This window comes from Cornus florida, unplaced genomic scaffold (genome assembly GCF_030987335.1).
Source record: "Cornus florida cultivar Cherokee Brave unplaced genomic scaffold, ASM3098733v1 CherokeeBrave_3.0.0_Hap2_Chr07, whole genome shotgun sequence".
NCBI lineage: Eukaryota > Viridiplantae > Streptophyta > Magnoliopsida > Cornales > Cornaceae > Cornus > Cornus florida.
The window spans coordinates 26,873,267-26,892,781 of record NW_026775577.1 but is presented as its reverse complement, the minus strand read 5'-3'; the positions used below and the strand labels follow the sequence as shown (position 1 = coordinate 26,892,781).

Here is a 19,515-nt window from a genome sequence, read left to right as displayed (position 1 = left end):
AAAAATGTGATATGAAGTGTCTAAAAAATGTTAGATATGCAGTCGGAATAATTAAAAAGTATGATATTAAAAATTAAAAAATATATTTAAAAAACATGAGATACATAGAATATTATTAATATTTGTATCAGGTACTTTGGAGTTTGGGCTCCTAAAAGTATCCCTATAACAAACAATTTGTTTGGGTCAATAAGTATAACCTCAACTTTCTTTGTCCTAAATTCTTATAACCATTTTAATAACAATTGGGTAAATTACATAACAAACCATTGTTATCATTTCCCCTCTATTCATTTGCCTTTTAATTATTATTATTATTATTTTTGTCTTTTTGCCTTTTAATTATTTGATTACGTTAAAAAAAAAAAAATTTGCCTTTTAATTTTAATTTATATTTTTTAATTTTCCTTCTATTCTTTTGCCCTTTCCTTCTCTTCCCCTGTACTCATCCCAACACACTGCGAAAAGAAACTCTCTTTCTCCGTCTTCACCTACGGCTCTCTCTCTCTATCTGCACGCCGGTCGTTGTACACGGCCGTTTCTTATCCTACGCCACCGGAGGTAAGTTCCTCATCTCTACAAGCCATTTTACTTGATCTTATAATTTTTCTCTCCCTTCCTCTCTCTCTATCTATCTATCTGTTTCAAACTAAATCACCAAAAATCAAATCTTTAGTCTCTGTATTTGTTAGATTTTTCACTCATTACAGTCTCAGCCGAGCTTTGTGACCCATCATGCTATATTTATATGTTTTATTATTGTTTCTATTGATCTAGGGTTGAAGCGAGTTTGTAGGGTTTTCGTTTTTGTTTATTGGTCATTATACGTGTTAGGAAGAATCCGTACACATCGATTTGTTGTTGAGAGAGAAAATTAGGGTTAGGTTTTGGATGCGTTGGTGGGGTTTCACATCCGCCAGACCAATCTGCAATGGCCAATCCTGGCGGTGTGGGGTCGAAGTTTGCGTCTGTAAATCTGAATAAGTCCTATGGGCAACCTTCTCATAATCAGCGTCCTTATAGTAGCTCTTATGGACAGGCTGCTGCGAGCCGAGGTCGGCCCAGTAGTCATGGCAGTGGAATGGTGGTTCTTTCGCGGCCTCGCAGTTCCCAGAAGGTTGGGACGAAGCTATCTGTTCCACCCCCCTTGAATTTGCCATCTTTGAGGAAAGAGCATGAGAAATACGATTTATCAGGATCAGGAGGTGGTTCAGCAGGTGGTGCTGCTTCAGGAAGTGGATCACGGCCAACTTCATCTGGTATGGGCTGGACAAAGCCAGGTACTATTACTTTGCAAGAGGATGGGAGTGGTGATGCGTTTGGAAGGTCTGGTAATGATGCTCAAGATGGCATTGACCAGAGTCTGCAAGCGGTGGATACTGTAACTAGACGAAGCAGTGTTTATATGCCGCCTTCTGCTCAGTTGGGTGGGATTGGAATCCCGGTTTCTGCATCAGCTCGAGCTTATCCGTTGCCAGCAGAGAGAGCCGCGGTTTTAAGGGGTGAGGATTTTCCTTCTTTGCAGGCTGCCTTGCCTACTACATCTGGGCCTGTGCAGAAGCAAAAGGATAGTTTGCACCAGAACCAGAAGCTTGTAGTGGGCGAAGAATCTTACAATGAGCAGAGGGATAGTTCCCAATCGAGTTCGATTTTTCACATGCGCCCCCAAGGGCAGGCTTCGAATCATCCTGTCAGAAATGGCTATAACAAGAATGCTGGTGAAGGTCATGGGTTTGGAAATTCACACATAACAGAGCAAGCTCGGAAGCAGGGAGACTACTTCCCTGGTCCACTGCCATTGGTTCGGTTGAATCCAAGATCTGATTGGGCTGATGATGAGCGTGATACAGGTCATGGATTTGCAGACCGCACCAGAGAACATGGGTTTTCAAAAAGTGAAGCTTATTGGGATAGAGAATTTGAATTGCCCAAGAGCAGTGTTTTACCGCACAAACCCCCTCACCCATTTGATAGGTGGTCTCAACGTGATGATGAAACTGGGAAGGTTTCTTCCAGTGAAGTCCCCAAACTGGACCCTTATCGCAGAGATGTAAGAACGCCTAGCAGGGAAGGTAACTCATGGAAATCTTCGCCTTCTGCAGGAAACGGTTTTAGTGCTCAAGAAGTTATGAATGACAAAAATGGTCTTGGAGCAAGGCCAACTGGTCTTAACAGAGAAACAGGAGGGGAGAATAAATATGTCCCACAACCTTTTGGCGGCAATGTTTTGGATGCTGGTCTCGCAGGAAACCAAGACTCTGCACATGGCAGGAGGGATATGGGCTATGGACAAGAAGGGAGACAGCAACCGTCTCATACGTTGGAATCATTTAGCAGCCGAGGGGCTGAGTGGAATACACGAAACCGATATGGAAGCGAGCAACCCAACAGATTCAGGGGTGGTTCTTTCCAGAATAACTCAGCGTCCAGATCATCATTTTCTTCAGGTGGTAAAGGGCTTCCGATGAATCCAGTGTTAAATTTTGGCAAGGAGAAACGTGCATTTGCAAGAAACGAAAGGCCTTATTCTGAGGACCCTTTTTTAAAAGACTTGGGAGGGACTGGGTATGATGAAGGGGTTCCCTTTACCGGTGGTCTTTTAGGGGTTATTAAGAGGAAAAAGGATGTGGTGAAACAGGCTGATCTACATGACCCTGAAAGGGAATCTTTTGAGGCTGAACTTGAGAGAGTTCAGAAGATGCAAGAGCAGGAGCGGCGGCGGATCATTGATGAACAAGAAAAAGCTTTGGAACAAGCTCGGAGAGAGGAAGAGGAGAGACAACAATTGATCAGGGAAGAGGAAGAACGCCGAAGAAGACTGGAAGAAGAAGCCCGAGAATCTGTTTGGAGGGCAGAACAAGGGCGACTGGAAGCCATTCAAAAAGCTGAAGAGCAGAGGATAGCTAGAGAAGAGGAGAAACAGAGACTTTTCGTGGAGGAAGAGAGAAGGAAGCAGGCAGCTAAGCAAAAGCTCTTAGAATTGGAGGCTAGGATTGCCAAGAGGCAGGCTGAAGAGGCGAAGGGTGATAGTTCTGCTTCTGTTGCAGATGAGAAAGTGTCGGACTTGTTGAAGGAAAATGATATATCCGGGGCTGTGGATGTGGATAACTGGGAAGACACTGAGAGAACTGTGGAGAGGATAATAATTTCTACATCTTATAATTCATCGGGTCCTGACAGACCCTTTGAGATGAGTTCTAGGTCTCACCCTATCAGAGATGGTTCTTCTGGCTTTCTGGACAGAGGAAAACATGTTAATTCATGTAGAAGAGATGTATTTGAGACTGGGAACAGCTCGCCCTTCCTTATGCAAGATCAGGATAATGCTCACATCAGCCCCAGGCAAGATGCATCTATTAGTGGGATAGTATTCCCTAGAAAAGAGTTCTATGGAGGATCTGGTTATATGTCTTCTAGGGCATATTTTGAAGGAGGGATGCGAGAACCTCGCATTGATGATTTCAGTCATCTAAAAGGGCACAGGTGGAATGCTTCTGGAGGTGGAGATCCTTACAACAGCAGACACATGGAGAATGACTCAGAATTTCATGAGAATCTCGCTGAAAAATATAATGATGTTGGATTGGGCCAGGGTCGTTCACACAGCAATGTGCGTCCTCCATATCCAGAACGGTTGTATCCTAGTTCAGAGGCAGATGAACTTTATTCCTATGGGAGATCACGGTATTCCACAAGGCAGCCTCGTGTCCTTCCCCCTCCATCACTTGCTTCTATGCATAGAACTTCCTTCAGAGGAGACAATGAACGTCCTGGTTCGTCGACTTTTCTTGGTAATAACATGCATGACAATCATAAAGCAAGAAGTGAATCTACTATGCAGACAGGGTACTATGGTGGTCATCCAGAAACGATCAAACCATTTGAAATTGTTGATGTCCGGCAAGAGTCAACAATAACAGAGAAGCAGAAACTGGACAAGGACACCACAAGAAGATGTGACTCACAATCTTCACTCTCTGTTTCAAGCCCCCCTGACTCTCCAAATCCTCTCTCCCATGATGACTTGGATGATATTGGATCAACTGCTGCAGAAGGAAAGGAGATTCATCTGTCTAAGGATGAATCTGTTGTCTTGAATGCCAAATCTGGAAATGATACTCTGATGATAGCATCAAGTTCTATATCTGCTGGTGATGATGAAGAATGGGCTATTGAGAACAATGGAGAGTTCCAGGAGCAAGAAGAATATGATGACGATGGAGATGGTTATCAAGAAGAAGATGAAGTGCATGAAGGAGATTATGAGAATCCCGACCTGACCCAGGAATTCAAAGATATGCATCTAGTGAAGGAAGGTACATCCAATATAATGGACAACTTGGTCTTGGGCTTTGATGAGGGTTATGAAGTTGGAATACCAAGTGATGAGTTTGAAAGCAACTATAGGAACGAAGGAAATACATTTGGGGTGCCAAATGTTTCTGTTGGTATTGAAGAACAGGTTCCTGCGGATGGGATGGCTGGTGATGGGACAAGCCTTCAACCTGTGAATGATTCTCCTCAAGTGAATATTGATGGTTCTTCCACGAGAATCCAGGATTCTCCTGTTCAAACTGTTGATAGTGCTCCTCATGCCTCATTGGCATCGGATCTCTCGGATAGAATTGGTGGTTCTAGTAGTTCTGGTCTATCTGCTCAGCATGCACTCCCATCTTCAGTTAACATGGCTTCACATTCTTCTTCTAGTCAGACTGTCATGTCAACTGTACCTGCTGCTCCAAGTGAAGTTGATTTACCTTTTAAACTTCAGTTTGGGATGTTTTCTGGCCCCTCTCTTGTATCATCTCCCGTTCCTTCCATACAGATTGGTTCCATACAATTGCCTCTCCACCTACATCCCCCTGTTGGTTCAACCCTTTCCCATATGCACCCATCACAGCCTTCACTTTTCCAGTTTGGTCAGATCAGGTATACATCTCCCATCTCCCAGGGAATTTTGCCAATGGCTCCTCAATCGATGTCTTTTGTTCAGCCCAATGCCCAGGCCTATTATAATTTGAATCAGAAGTCAGGTATTCCTTTGCCTATTCAACCCAATCAAAATAATCCTAATCATAATATGACGAAAGATGATGTGCAATCTCTTATAGTGGGTGACCAGCATGTTTTTGTTTCGACGACATTGAATCTATCTCATGACAATGCATCAAGAGGGTCAAATTCAGTTTCAGGAAGGGATAGTGCAGAAAGTACTGCTATGATATGCAAGACTCCGGCTGGGATTTCCCAAGCTGGTGAAAACAAGGTTATGTCTGAACCAGGTTTCATAACTGAAGATAAAGGAGACCGCCAAACAGTTGTGAATAATTACAAACAGTCATCCAATGAGAGAGGATCAGAAGGTCAGTCACAGACAGGACAAGTATCATCCCAGTCTGTTTCAAGAGGAAAGGATTCTAATAGGTCAAGGGCTCAAGGTCCAATATCTGGTGTCAAAGGTAAAACATTCACCTATTCATCTAGAAATTCTGGCCCAAGATCATCTTTTCAAGTTTCTGAGGCTTCCCGCACAGGTTCTAGTGGATTTCAGAAGAGACCTCGTCGGACTATCCAGCGAACCGAATTTCGAGTCCGGGAAAATGTTGATAGGAGGCAGTCATCAGTCACAATTTCTTCTGACAACTCGGGGCTGAATGATAAGTCAAATCTTAATGGCAGGGGTGTTGGATTTTTTGTTAGAAATGGATTGAAGAAAAATGTGGTATCCAGTAAACCACTGAAGCAGATGGTTGATTCAGAGTGTTCAAGCTCAGGTGCAGTGATTTTGCAGGAGATAAGCTCTGGAAGCAGGGCTAATAATGGAATTGGAAAAGAAGCATTAACAGAGAATCAGACCATCTCACGGGCTGGAGAGGGAAACCTTAAAAGGAACATTTGTCCTGAAGAAGATGTTGATACTCCATTGGAAAGTGGTGTTGTACACATTTTTAAGCAACCTGGCATAGAAGTCCTTAGTGATGAAGATGACTTTGTTCAGGTGAGGTCAAAGAGGCAAGTGCTAAATGATCGGCGTGAACAGAGAGAAAAAGAGATCAAGGAGAAATCTCGGGTGACAAAGGTTTCAATACACATCCTATTTCCATCTTTCTGTCTTCCTAAATGTGTTCTGTTGCAGTGAAGTGCATGTATCTGTTTTATATGTTGTCTTTGTTTTGTGCCAGACACCGCGGAGACCTCGATCTACCAAACAGAGTACTGCTGTATCAATTCACTCAAATAAAATTTCTGCATCTTTTACTGGAGAAGCACCAGACAGCATTCACTCTGATTTTGTTGTCTCTGACCAAGGATTAGCAAACCTGGAAGTGTCCACTGGATTCAACTCTATGGTTTCCCAACCATTGTCTGCAATCGGCACTCCTGCAGGGAGCACTGATACACAGACTGATAGAAAGTCAAATGCCATCAAGTATATGCTCTTTATTATAAAGAATATTTCCAGAAATGTATACATTTAGAAATATCAATAATTGTATGTATTTTTTGACAGGTCTCTTCCATCAGGTTCTATTTCCTCCATCTCTAATAGTGGAAAAAGTTTTGGGCCAGGCCTAATATTTGAGACCAAGAATAAGGTTCTGGGTAACTTTCAAACGTCTTGGGGTAATGAACGGATTAATCAACAGGTGTGCAGAACTGTTGTCCATTTCTTAATAGTGAAATTTGAGTCTATTATTTTATGGTACTTGTAGTGGTGCTATCATTCATGTTGCAGTTCAATGCTGGTGTTTATGGATGTCTTGAGTTGGCTCCACATTTTCTGCATCTTATTTAATTTTTTATAGGTTTCGTGAAAATGTGATATTATTGTTTAATTACTTCATATTCATAAGGTTTTGCTAAAGAGAGATAAGCAAATGAAAAAGAAAGTAGGAATAGGAATGTGATTTTGGGGGGGGGGGTGGCCTTTGGGGTTGGTGTTGGTTGTTGGGGGGGGTGAGGAATGTGATTGGTCTAACTTCAGATACTTAACTTATTGTGTGTTTAATTAGCTTTATTTTGGGGCCATGAGTTTTTGTGAATTATAGGTTGCATTATTCCATTTGCTTTGATTTTGTGAATAGTATGGAGAAAGAATGACTCTTTCCTTCTCTTTGCGAGTTAGTTTGTTGATTTGAGAGGGAGTTCATTCAGTGTATCCTTCTATGCAATTTCAATGTGTGTTGTCATCAGGAGAACCTATCAAGCCCTATTATTAAAGTGCATATTCCAATTTCAAGAATATTATTGCTTTGCAGCCAAACACATTTCCTCAAATCTGATACAATTTTAACTTCTGCCAGTGACAGGGTCTCTTTCTGAATGGTAAATAAATGCACAATCAACTTTTATTGCGAATGGCAAAGAAAACCACACACACATGGTAGGAGGCCCGTGGTAGATACAGCCGGGAGTAGATATAACTTTTTTAGTTAATACTTTTTAAACATATGTGCAGTAATAGTTCGGAAAAAGTAACAGGCAATAGAATATGCGAGTTGTTCTAAGTTGATTCTACTTTGGACACACCATGACCTGGTTTAATGTTGATTTGATTAAAAGAGTGTGTGTGTGTGTTTTATCATTTCTAATTCATCTAATACAATAACTCAGTCTTGAAGCTAAAAATCATTTTCATCCATCATTAGGTGTATCCTTGACTATTGTTTTCTTTTTTTCCTTTTTACATTATTATGTCCTCACCATTTCACCAACTCTATTGCATATCGAAATCTTTGAACAAAAGAATTTTTTTTTCCACCTATGACCTAATTAAACTCCCAGCATTCCACCACAGTGTTTCTCAAGGTAGCTGGCCTTCAGACTCTCCAAATACTTATATTTTGCAAATCTATATTGATAGGCTTTTTCAATAAAGATTTGTGCTATTTCTAAAATTCCATGTGCATTCCATAATCAGCTCATCTCTAAATTTATTCATCTGACCTACTCCTTTTAGTTCTCAGCGTTGTGATTTTGAAGCAAAACTGATCTTTACCAAAATTAAGACCTTAAAGCTCGAATATGCTTCATATCAAAACTCTAATACACCTAAACTCCAAGGAATCTACTACCTGTGCTCTGATTCCAAATTTATCACGCCCAGCGTGAGTTAATCACCAATGTCTCAATGGAAATTAATAAATCAATAACCACAATAGAACATTTTACTTAATCATGGCTCTGAATCAAAAGTGTCTTTAAAATCAAGCATCTAAAAGTCCTTAGCACATGTACGATACATGAATCCAAGTACATTACAAATTAGAAATACACCAACTCCGAGTCATAAATTTTCAATTCTTACATAGTCCAAAACACTAGTAAATAGCAACCCAAACTAGTTGAGATTGTATTGAAGAAAATTTTGAGATACCTATTTAGTGGATTAGCTAAATAAATGTAAATATCTCATTTCAATTTGCATAAGAAATTGGTTCAATTAATGTACGTTTGAAACAATTTAGAATATACAACACAAAACTAATAAAAAATTAAAGAATGATTTGACCTATTAATAAATAGGATCAGGTAAATCAATGTGCATAGATCCTTTCCATATGCATATGTATTGACTTAATAGAAAAGTACTATAAATGTGCATAAAAACCTATAATCACGTAGGTTTTAAATAGATATTATTAAAAGGGTAAATTACCCTGTCCTCCCACGAGGTTTGGGCTTATTACCTTCAAATGGAAGTTTTATAAAAATTAAGTCAACCTCCCTTGAGGTATGGTGAAATCACAGTCAACCCTATAGTCTGAGATAAATTCTTTTAAATACCAAAAATACCCTTCACTAAACATAATTACTTTTTTTTATTCCTACTAATTATTGTGAGATTACAAATTTAACCCTATATTATATCACAAAAATAATAAATTTATTTCATTTTTACTAATATATTTCTAATATACATATTAGCCAAAATGTTATAAATACATACATATCATACATACATACATATATATATATATATATATATATGACGGAAGAAGAACTGGGCAGTAGGCAACCGACACCACCAGCTCCACTGCCACCATCACCTCTCTCCTGCACCGCCTTTCTCCTCCAAAACCACCATCACTGCTCTCTCTCAGCGGTTCCTGATCCAACTCCTTTTCAAACCCGAACCCAATTCTTCTGACAAAAATCAAATTCCCTCGCATTGAATTATAGTGAATTGATGAAAATCATTCTCTTTGTAGGGAATAAAAAAGAAGATTTTGGGTCAACTCTCCAAATTGATCTCAGAGAGGGAGAGTGACCGGAGGTGATGAAACTAGGGCTTGAGGTGGCGAACTTTGAGGAGGGTATTCATAAGGTTTGTAGGATGTATTCTCGCTACTTGAAGGCACTACCATCGCTGCATGTATGCTGGTATATAAGCACCAAGCAGTGATGAGTGATGTCCGAGGATGATTACTTTTGGGAATGCTTATGTGCCAAGAGATCCCTTGGGTCAACCAATAATACAAGGGGCTACAATGATATATATATATATATATATGTGTGTGTGTATATATATATATATATGTGAAAAAAGAGTGTGTGCGCGGGTGGCGGGGCTGTGGAGAGAAAAGAGAATTTGGTGGTGGGGTTGGGTTTGGCGGTGGTGGTGTTGAGGTAGAACTCAAATTGTTAAAGGGTGATACGGTAAATTCAATTTTTATGCTTACATCATCAATAAGAGTCAAAAATAAATATAATAACAGTGTGGGTAATATGGTAAAATTACACCGAACATTGCTCTGACAGGGTGCGTCATAGTGATTTTTTCAGAACTTTCATCTGAGGGTAATAAGCCCAGACCTCAGGGGAGGTCAGGTAATTTACCCTTATTATTATAAATATTTAGAATCAAACACTAGATGCAATTATGCAACTATAATCAACCATAAGCTCATGAATTGCACCATATCATTGTGTAGGATTAAACAATATGATTCATCAAGTATGATTAATATGATATTGACTACAGAGCGCATGAATATGTTTCTGAATGAGTTAAAAAAAGGTGTGGGTTTTGGAGCCTAGAGCCTACTGAAAGCACGAGTTTGAGAGCCTTACATGGAGCTGACAAAAGGGGCCTTAGTTCCCTTTCTTATGTATGTTCTCGAATGAAATGAGTTTATATATTATTATATTTGGGGTTAATTTTCCTATTAGGTTGTCAAGTTCACCCTTATCATGTCTTCATATCTTCAAGTTATGGGGGCGGTAGAGAAATTGAGATTAGTGAACATTAGCAGATATAGCTAACAAGTGCAAATTGTCCAAGTCTATAATACTGGTCATGTAATAATGAATTGTATAATTTAAGTCGTAAAACTTGAAAATTTATGTAATTTATTGTATAGGTTTCCTATCATAACATTTTTATTGGACATTATGCTAAACGTCTATGGTATGGGAAAATGTTTCAGCAACTTTTTATTTATTTTTAATTATTTTTTTTATGATCATTAGAGTGGTGGGATTTTTTTGAGGTTGTTAATATCTTATTATCACACCTCGATTGTTGGATTGGGTAGGTGTTGGATTTTTTAGATTCTGTTATTTGAGATATGACACAGTGGTATCAGAGTGACCATGGAAGTGACAGGATATTTACAAGAGGTAAGGTATTAAAGCATTTGGAAAAGGTATATTATAAGTAGGTTGTGGGTTTACTGAGAAAATGGATGAGAACTGGGTATCGTAATAAATTTATTAAAATTTGATATTCTTGTTTGAATATGTGCAGTATTTGAGGGGACATGGCGCAGCTTGGCTGTGTTTGTTTTGGGTACTAAATGTTGTGGGGTTAAATTCTGTCAAAGGAGTTGTAATTGGTTGAAACAGGTTGGGATGTTGTGAATTTGAAAGTTTAAAATATTATAAGCAGAGTGGAACAATTGAAGCATACTTTATGGTATGACAATTCTCTGTTGGTTGGATAAAGGATGTGATAACCGGTAGAAAAATGATATCTTCTTCTTCTTTTTAATTTTTTTATTTTATTTTATATATATTCTCTATGAATTGTTTGATAATAATAAATATTTTGGATAGTAATCTCCAACATCAGAAACCTTGAACAATAATTTGGACTGAATTCAAGTCGAATATGAAAAACAATATAAATACTCCTAGGTTCTCTTCTAACCCTCAGCTTGTCATTAAAGTCTCAAATGAACAGTAAACATCTATTGGAACCTTCATTGAGAAGATGAGCTATAAGAATAATATTGACTATTTATCTACTGATATGAGTTTATCCTTTTATCCATACTTGAATAAAGCTATAAAAGAATAATATATAAATAACTGTTACTACAAACGCTGCAAACCAAGAACAAATCAAGAAAAAAAACAGAAAAGTAAACACGCCACACACAAAGAACACAGATTTACATGTTTCGGCAAAGTCTACGTCCATAGAGAAGATCCGGCGAAGGATTTCACCGTGCAAAAAACAGGAGATTACAAGTTTCAGCACCCGAACCCTAGCTCTCTCTCTCTCTCTCTCTCTCTCTCTCTCTTGCGGTTTTCAGTGTTCCCTCATTATCCCCCTCCAAACCCTAAATGCCCTTATATACCCCAAGATCCACAAGAGGGTTGCGACCCGAACTGAGACAAAATTCGGGACACATCAAATAACAAATAATATAAATAAATAATTCAAGTGTTCATGTGAGATATTGTATATTGATTATTCGGTTTCCACATGAAATGGGTCTATACTCTATATATAAATATATTTGGAGTACATTTTCGTATTGGGCCATCAAGTTCACCATTATCACACCTTCAGGTTATGGCAGTGAAAATTCATAATATAGACATTAGTTGGTATGACGAGAACAACTGCAAATTGTTTTGTTGGTGTGTATTAGTTAATTCTATAATTTAAAGCCTTAGAACTAAAAAAATTGTGTAATATGTTAGAGAGATTCCTATTGTAACATTTTTAAATGTCTGATATTCTAAATGAGGACATCTATGGCATGAATAATTTGTAGCAACTTTTGAATTATTTTTTGGAAGATCGCTAGAGTAATAGGATTTCTTTTGAGGTTGTTAATTTAATATCTTATAATCACACCTCAAATACTTGGTTAAACATTTTATTTTTGGATTATGGGGCTTGGGATGTGACAGATCTTGCCATTGGGCGTTCCACTCTAATAGTCCTGCCATTATTGGCTTAGTGAATCTGCTTAGAGTCTTGAAGACTTGAACTAATTTACTTATATTTGGTAGGTTATGGCCTTAACACAGACCCAACTCGACGAGGCTATGAAGCCTGTACGGTTCGATGCACATGTTGCTTCCGTCGGAGATCATACTTGCTCAGTCAGTGAACCCATCATGCCATCGTCGTCCATCTTGATGAAAGATAAATCATTTCCTTCCACAGCAAGTCCAATTGATTCCCTTCTTGCTGGGGAGAAAATTCAGTTTGGTGAGCATATGTACTTGACTACTTTCCCAAGTTGTATTTTTTCTTATGGAATTCTATTTTCCAAAGTTGCAGTTGCCTTACTTCTGATGGAATTTTCCTTTTCCATTCAGGTGCTGTTACTTCCCCAACAGTACTACTTCCTAGTAGCCGTGTTTCACATGGTATTGGACCTCCAGGTTCTGGTCGGTCAGACATCCAAATCTCTCGCGATTTGTCTGCAGCTGAGAATGATTGTACTCTGTTTTTTGAAAAAGACAAGCATTCCAATGAATCTTGTGTTCACATAGGAGATCGTGAGGCTGAAGCTGAAGCTGAAGCAGCTGCTTCAGCTGTTGCTGCTGCTGCCATCAGTTGTGATGAGAGTGTTGGGAATGAAAGCTCTGTTTCTGTTTCAGATACCAAAAGCTGTGGAGGTGCAGATATTGTTGGGATCACAAGTGGCGGTAAACAAATTTCTGCAACCATAGGCAGTGAACTTTGCAGCTGCTTCTTGCGTATTGCTTTATCTTGTTTGTATAATATTAGAGCCTTTTCTTTTTTCCAATCTTTTTCAGGTGTGGCTTGTGATCAGCTATTACCAAGTCAATCGAGGGCTGAAGACTCTCTCAGTGTAGCTCTTCCCGCAGATCTCTCTGTTGAGACTTCGCCAATCTCCTTGTGGCCACCTTTACCAAGTCCACCGAATTCTTTAAGCCGGATGCTTTCTCATTTTCCTGGCGGTCCACCTTCCCACTATCCCATCTTTGATATGAATCCCATGTTGGGGGGTCCTATTTTTGCTTTCAGTCCACGTGATGAATCTGCAGGCACCCAATCACAGTCCCAAGAGAGTACTGCATCGCTTTCAGGGCATCTTGGGACCTGGCAACAAGGCCAATCTGGTGTGGACTCATTCTATGGTCCTCCAGCAGGATTTACAGGTCCTTTCATCAGTCCACCTGGAGGTATTCCAGGAGTTCAAGGCCCCCCGCACATGGTGGTCTATAATCATTTTGCACCAGTAGGACAATTTGGCCAAGTTGGTTTGAGTTTTGTGGGTACAACTTATATCCCATCTGGGAAACCACCCGACTGGAAGCACAACGTCACATCATCTGCCATGGGTATTTGTGAAGGGGACGTGCATAGTGTGGATATGGTCTCTGCACAGCGGGATACTTCCAACATGCCTGCTTCTGTCCCACATCTTACCCCTGGGTCGTCGCTTCTGCCTATGGCATCTCCTTTGGCCATGTTCGACATGTCTCCGTTCCAGGTAAATGATTTGATCCATGTGCTTGAACTAGAAGCTAAATCTGCTACCAAAATAATGATTGCACTTCTGTTTTATCACCTGAGTATATTGTTTTTATATATATTTTATTTTATTTTTTTGTGCAAGTAGACCAGATTCTTAACTACCATGTTCCATCCAAATGAATGCCTGCAATGCGACGTTGACCAGTGACTTTCATAAAGTCTCATGATTGCTTATATTGCCATTCTTTTATATTAGTTGGGAACATAGTTTATTATCTGACATAACTAACAATTAAATTGAACTGTTGCCCAGTCCGCACCTGACATGTCAGCCCAAGGCCGCTGGTCCCATGTTCCCGCATCACCACTTCACTCTATTCCTGTGTCACTGACGTCACATCAACAAGCAGAAGGGGTATTGCCTTCTCATTTCAGTCATGGACATCATATGGACCAATTGTTGACTACTAACAGGTTCTCGGATTCTCGAACTTCAACCCCATCCGACAGCAACCAGAGTTTCCCTGTGGCAACAGATGCAACTGTCACCCAATTTCCTGATGAACTTGGGTTAGAATCACTGAGCTCCGATGCTGCTGGCTCCTCAACACACAGTGCTATCAATAAGGGCTCCTCCTCTGGAAGCACCAAAGCAGATGTTGGCAAGACTGGTGCTGATCAGAATTGCAGTAGCAACAACGGTAAAGGCCATTGCACAAATGATTTCAGGACTCAGTCTTCCCAGCAAAAGAATCCAGCCAGCCAGCAGTACAGTCAGTATGCAGGCTATAATTATCATAGAGGAGGTGGGTCTCAAAAGAATAATTTAGCAGGTGAATGGTCCCAGCGCAGGTTAGGGTTCCATGGACGAAACCAGTCCCTTGGTTCAGATAAGAATTTCCCCGCTTCAAAGATGAAGCAAGTATATGTGGCCAAACAGCCCACGAGTGGAGCTTCAACGGTTGGATGAATTAACAGAACGTGTCTTTTGGATATCCGAAGTGATCTAAAGCATTCATTCAGAATATTGTGGTGATTTTTGCAGCATCCAAGCACTGCAGGGACTATTGAGTTTTGAGGTTTGTACTCGTTGATCAATATTTATAGCTTTGCTAGCTTATAGATCGAAACTAGTGGATTGATCAGTTTCTAGCAATTTTGAGTTGCTTTGGCAAGGTCAAGCAAGGAAGGATGGGGTGAATTTTCTAGAGATTGTCTGCTGTATACTTGGTGAAATTGAATCAGTGTAACAATGGTGTGATTCATAGATTTTTTTGACTTGTCCTTTTTTACTTGGGGGTTTGATGTATTGAAAAAAGTAGAGATCAACATATAATGTTTCTTGTTCGGAATGACAAGTATGGGCCAATAACTAATCTCATTAAACCTTGTCTCTCTTAATCCGTCTCTCTCTCTCTCTCTCACACATTTTGCAATTGGAAATCTTTGTTATCTTTTCCATTGGCTGTTACACTTTGTAAATGAGCAACCAATGACGTTGGTTATTGCTCTTTATATATATATACACAAATAGTACAGGTACATCTTGTAAAGGCATGAGACAGATTTCAACAGAAGTTATCAAATTTCAAATACCAAAGACCCCATGCTAAGTCTCTTATCAAACATGTTGAAAATGGTGAAAAATCAATCTTGTGACTTGATTATTCGTTGCCTAATGGTTCCCGTTGGATAGGATTCCTCGACTCATAGGTGTTTCCTCGGACATGACCCTCGTAGGCCATTCCTCCTCTGAAACCATCCTCCCTTGATTCAAATTCAGCCTAAAATACCGTCATTCGTTCATTCTCCATGGCGGAATATGCAGCTTTGAAACTGAACTTGCTTACATTAGGGGGCTTTTCCTAATGACTTGATCTTCATTATCTTCATTATCTTCACAGGGAAAGATCAGGATAGCTCTGATTTTCTTGTCCGATGAGAAAATGTTCAAGCTTTCACTCAACTGGCTCCAAGGACAATCAGTTGGACCTGAGTAATACTCCAACCTGATGGAACTTTCTAACCTGTTGAAGTAAAACAGAAATTTTAGAAAGCTAGATAAACCTTAGACCTGCCTTCACAAATGAAAATAGTAAAGGGGGGAGAGAAGAAAAAGGAAAGAAGGAAAAGAACTTCTGTAGAACATATAGGCCATAAATGTACATCAGATTGTGATTCGCATCGAGTCTAGAAGTGTACATCAAGTAAATTATGTCTTGGAAGTGTTGAAAAAGGCTGCAAAAAATACAAGAAAGATGTCAGATTTCTGGTTGGAAAGATGATCTTGCCTGCAAATAATGTTGTGTGTGAGGCCGGTCGGTGGAGATGTACAAAACACAAAAATGTTTCGATATGTTAAATGTCACAAGTGGTGGGATTTGGAACTGGGGTTTGTCTATCTAACATCACAGTAACTTGTAGCAAATTATATTGTAGCATGGCATTGCACATCAACCCCACTCTCAATGTTATAGTTAATCCTTTAAGCAGTGGCCTCAGTGATCAAATTCTGAACTTTTTAGACAGATATAACTTTGTTCAACTTCCAAATTCTCAGTATGCACCATCCCTACAACCCTAAAGTGTGCACCACATACATAGTCTTGATATCTCAGTATATTTTAGCTTAAAGAATCTGCCACCAGTGAGGACCCAAGGACATTCACATGGCTCTCTTTCAGCTCTACAAATAACCAGAAGATGGAGGAGTCTAGCATCAAGCCTCTCTCCCTCTTTCTCTCTATACCTATCTCTATCTATTATATATATATATATAGGGGTGAGCTGGGTAGCCCAGTTAGTAGAGGCACTCCCCTGAGTCGTAGGAGAACTAGGTTCGACTCACCCCATCACACATCTATCCATCTATGGCTCAAATTAATGCAGTACTAACTAGTTTTTTCCTTGTAGTGATTGTCTTCCATGAAATCCAGTGTAGCGAGGGAAGAAATTTAAATTTAGGGAAGGGAAATGGATTGCCAAAAATCCAAACTAACACCAAGATCTACGAAAAAGAAACAAAGAAAGTTGTGCAGCACAATAGCAACTTGCAAGCAGTTTAATTTCCATTCTGATACATTACACCGCACTGGAAAGGAAATATATGCTTCTTTGCTATCAATTAAAATTTTCATTTTCACTGCTTTTTTACCTACCTTTTCCAAATAATTCATCGTCCGAATCTAACGTGTGTGTGCACACACACGCACACTTGACCAACATCACATCAGGCCTTGTAAATCAAAGGCACCTCCAGTTTCATGTAGAAGATGTTATATACAATGTAATATGAACATGAATAATAATTACTCCAATCCATAATCCATCAATATTTTAGAAATTAGAATAATTGCATTCAATCATTTGAGAGAGGCAAGGAGGCTACAGGAGTGGTTGACAAAACCATTTTGCATCAATCCAGTTTGAAGCAAATTTTCTAGCATGCGATCTTTGCTTTCAAAAAAATCAGAAAAAAAAAAAAAAAACTTTTGTTCCAGCATTTCCATGTATACTCCCTTAGCTTCTTCATCACATCCTACTGCAACTAAATGGCAAATATTGTACTATTTTTGTTTCTCTAACCTTCTTAATTCCTAGCAATCATTTAAATTCAGTTTAACTAAAAAAATCCTTGTCCCAGTTGTACAGACATATTACAGGAATTAACTTTAAAATTAACATTGTATTATGTCTTTCTTCTTCTTCTTCATTTTTTTTTTTCTCAATCTCAATTCCCAACTTATAATAATTTTGATCTTCACATTCCCCAAAAGAAAACCTCCATATGTACTATGTCCCGTCATCTCTATTATCTCATGGATTTGTTCATGACTAAACTACCATTGTCATACCCAATATTCATAGTTTAACGATTAACCGTACAACATTGCCCCATAAAGCATGACTTTCTTGATAGTTGTTCTATTAATTTTTCCTTTCAACAATACAAATCACATAGTTTGCTGGAAGCATTCCACACACGGTTCACCAGACGCACTCTTTCATTTAATACATCCTACTTTAATTGTATAGAAAAATCATCTCCAATCTTTACCTTTATTGAAGATTTAATGGAGGAATCAGTGAAGGAAAATCTTTCAGTAATTGATGTTGTTTCTTATTATTGAAGATTTTGTTGTGATGGTATATATATATATATATATATATATATATATGTATTAAATAGAAAAAAAAAAGAAAAAGAGTGGTGTGACCAACCACTTATCTTTAAGTGGCATGAAGGCCACGTATGGCCTCACAACTCTCTCTCTCTCCCTCTCCCTCTCCCGTAACTCACTCTCTCCCTTTTCTCATTTCATTTTTTTTTTTTCTTTCCAAGTGAGACTTCAATCCTTGATTTCTCTCTTGTCTTTTGGAATTTTTGGGTGCCGTTTGCGGCAGATCGAAGAGCTCGGCGAGATCTTTAAGTGGGTGTAAGCAATTTCAGTTTTGGTGTATCCTAGGAATTTTGAAAATTTGGACCCAATTGAGGATTTTCTACAAAATTGAGGTAGGGGTGTTATAATCCATGACTTCTTGGATTTTTGTGAATTTTCCTCTTTAATCTGACCATAAGCATGCTTAATTTTAATTATCTTGTCCATTGCTATTGTGGTTGTATGTGCTCAAAATGACAAATGTGTTTTACATGCTAATTAAGTGATATACATGGCTATTTACATTATTGTGAAGAAACATGCTTAATTTTCGTATATTGTGTGACTTGTGTGAATTCTCAATTGCTATGGAAATTGATGTTGTGGTTGTGAAATAATTGTTTGGAATTTCCTAAATATATATATATATATATATATATATATATATATATATATATATATATAAAATAAAATGATGATGATGTAGAAGAGCATGTAGAATTTTATTGTTGAATTGTGCTTAGAAGTATGAAACATTCATGCATCCATTGCTAATAAAAGAGAAAAGGGAAAATTGTTTTAGAAAACAAATGAAATTGTTTTTGGGAAAAAAAATTTGAAATGTGTTTGCAAAAACCGGACGCCTAGGAGGCGCCTAGTGGTCCGTGGTGTTAATGTAGCCTAGAAGGGAATGTGGTTGAGTTAACTAGGCCGGATGCGACGCCTTGGAGGTGTATTGTGGTCGTGGATAGTTAGCCAATCCTCCTTTCGTGACGCCTTGGAGGTGCCTTGGGTCGGATTACACTAATGGTTTGGAAGTTGAAACGGAGATGTTTCGGATAAGGGGAGCGATATGGGCATGTCATTGCACTTCATTGTCATACATGGTATACTTGTGACTTTGATGACAATTGGGGTTATATTTGACATTGTGGTTATGAATTGTATCCCTGGTATAGTATGATCCCATTCTCTTAATTTCTATTCTATACGTGGATTCACAGGGTCATAAGAGGTGTGTCTTAGACACCTCTTGCTGAGCTTATGCTCACCCTATAATTTTAACATTTTTCAGGTTTGGGAAAGGAAGTGGCTGACGACATTCCTCTACAGGTTTTGATGAGTTAGTGGACTATTCGACCTATTTTGTAACTATGATCTAAAATTATTATTATCATTACTATTATTATTATTTATAAACCCTGGGATGACACGCATATTATGTATTGCCATAGGAAAGAAAGGTAATGTCTTTTGTTAACCTCGGGTTTGGGTAAGGACCCGATTAGTGATTCGGACCCTCAGGTTCGGGTCGTTACAAAAATGGTATCAGAGCAATGGTTCGAAAACCAGTAGGATGACGGGTAGAGGCCTACTTAGGGTTGTGTGGAAGGTGGATTGCATTGTTTATGTGCTTATGTGTCAAAGTGTTTGTTATCTGAGAAG

General features: G+C 38.9%; 1 protein-coding gene across 3 annotated transcripts; it reads left to right on the top strand.

The window, feature by feature from the left end:
- The first annotated feature begins 429 nt into the window (after positions 1-429).
- LOC132266874 (uncharacterized) lies at positions 430-15,149 on the top strand. 3 transcript variants are annotated; one of them, XM_059767881.1, is made up of 8 exons: positions 430-561; positions 778-6,079; positions 6,183-6,430; positions 6,512-6,647; positions 12,250-12,451; positions 12,562-12,894; positions 13,006-13,706; positions 14,004-15,149. In XM_059767881.1, exons 2-8 carry the CDS (start codon positions 932-934, stop codon positions 14,658-14,660), a joined length of 7,425 nt encoding a protein of 2,474 aa, XP_059623864.1. In that variant the 5' UTR covers positions 430-561; positions 778-931; the 3' UTR covers positions 14,661-15,149. The 3 variants fall into 3 exon arrangements, with proteins under 3 accessions (XP_059623864.1, XP_059623865.1, XP_059623863.1); XM_059767882.1 differs by having other exon boundaries at positions 430-5,459; positions 5,535-6,079; XM_059767880.1 differs by having other exon boundaries at positions 430-6,079.
- Positions 15,150-19,515: the final 4,366 nt, after the last annotated feature.

What these genes read in the sequence shown, in the direction of transcription:
- LOC132266874 (XM_059767881.1), top strand. Translation starts at nt 932, where the DNA reads ATGGCCAATCCTGGCGGTGTGGGGTCGAAGTTTGCGTCTGTAAATCTG. An exon ending in AGAAATCTCGGGTGACAAAG is followed by an intron (nt 6,080 to 6,182) that starts GTTTCAATACAC and finishes GTTTTGTGCCAG; the next exon opens with ACACCGCGGAGACCTCGATC. An exon ending in AGAAAGTCAAATGCCATCAA is followed by an intron (nt 6,431 to 6,511) that starts GTATATGCTCTT and finishes ATTTTTTGACAG; the next exon opens with GTCTCTTCCATCAGGTTCTA.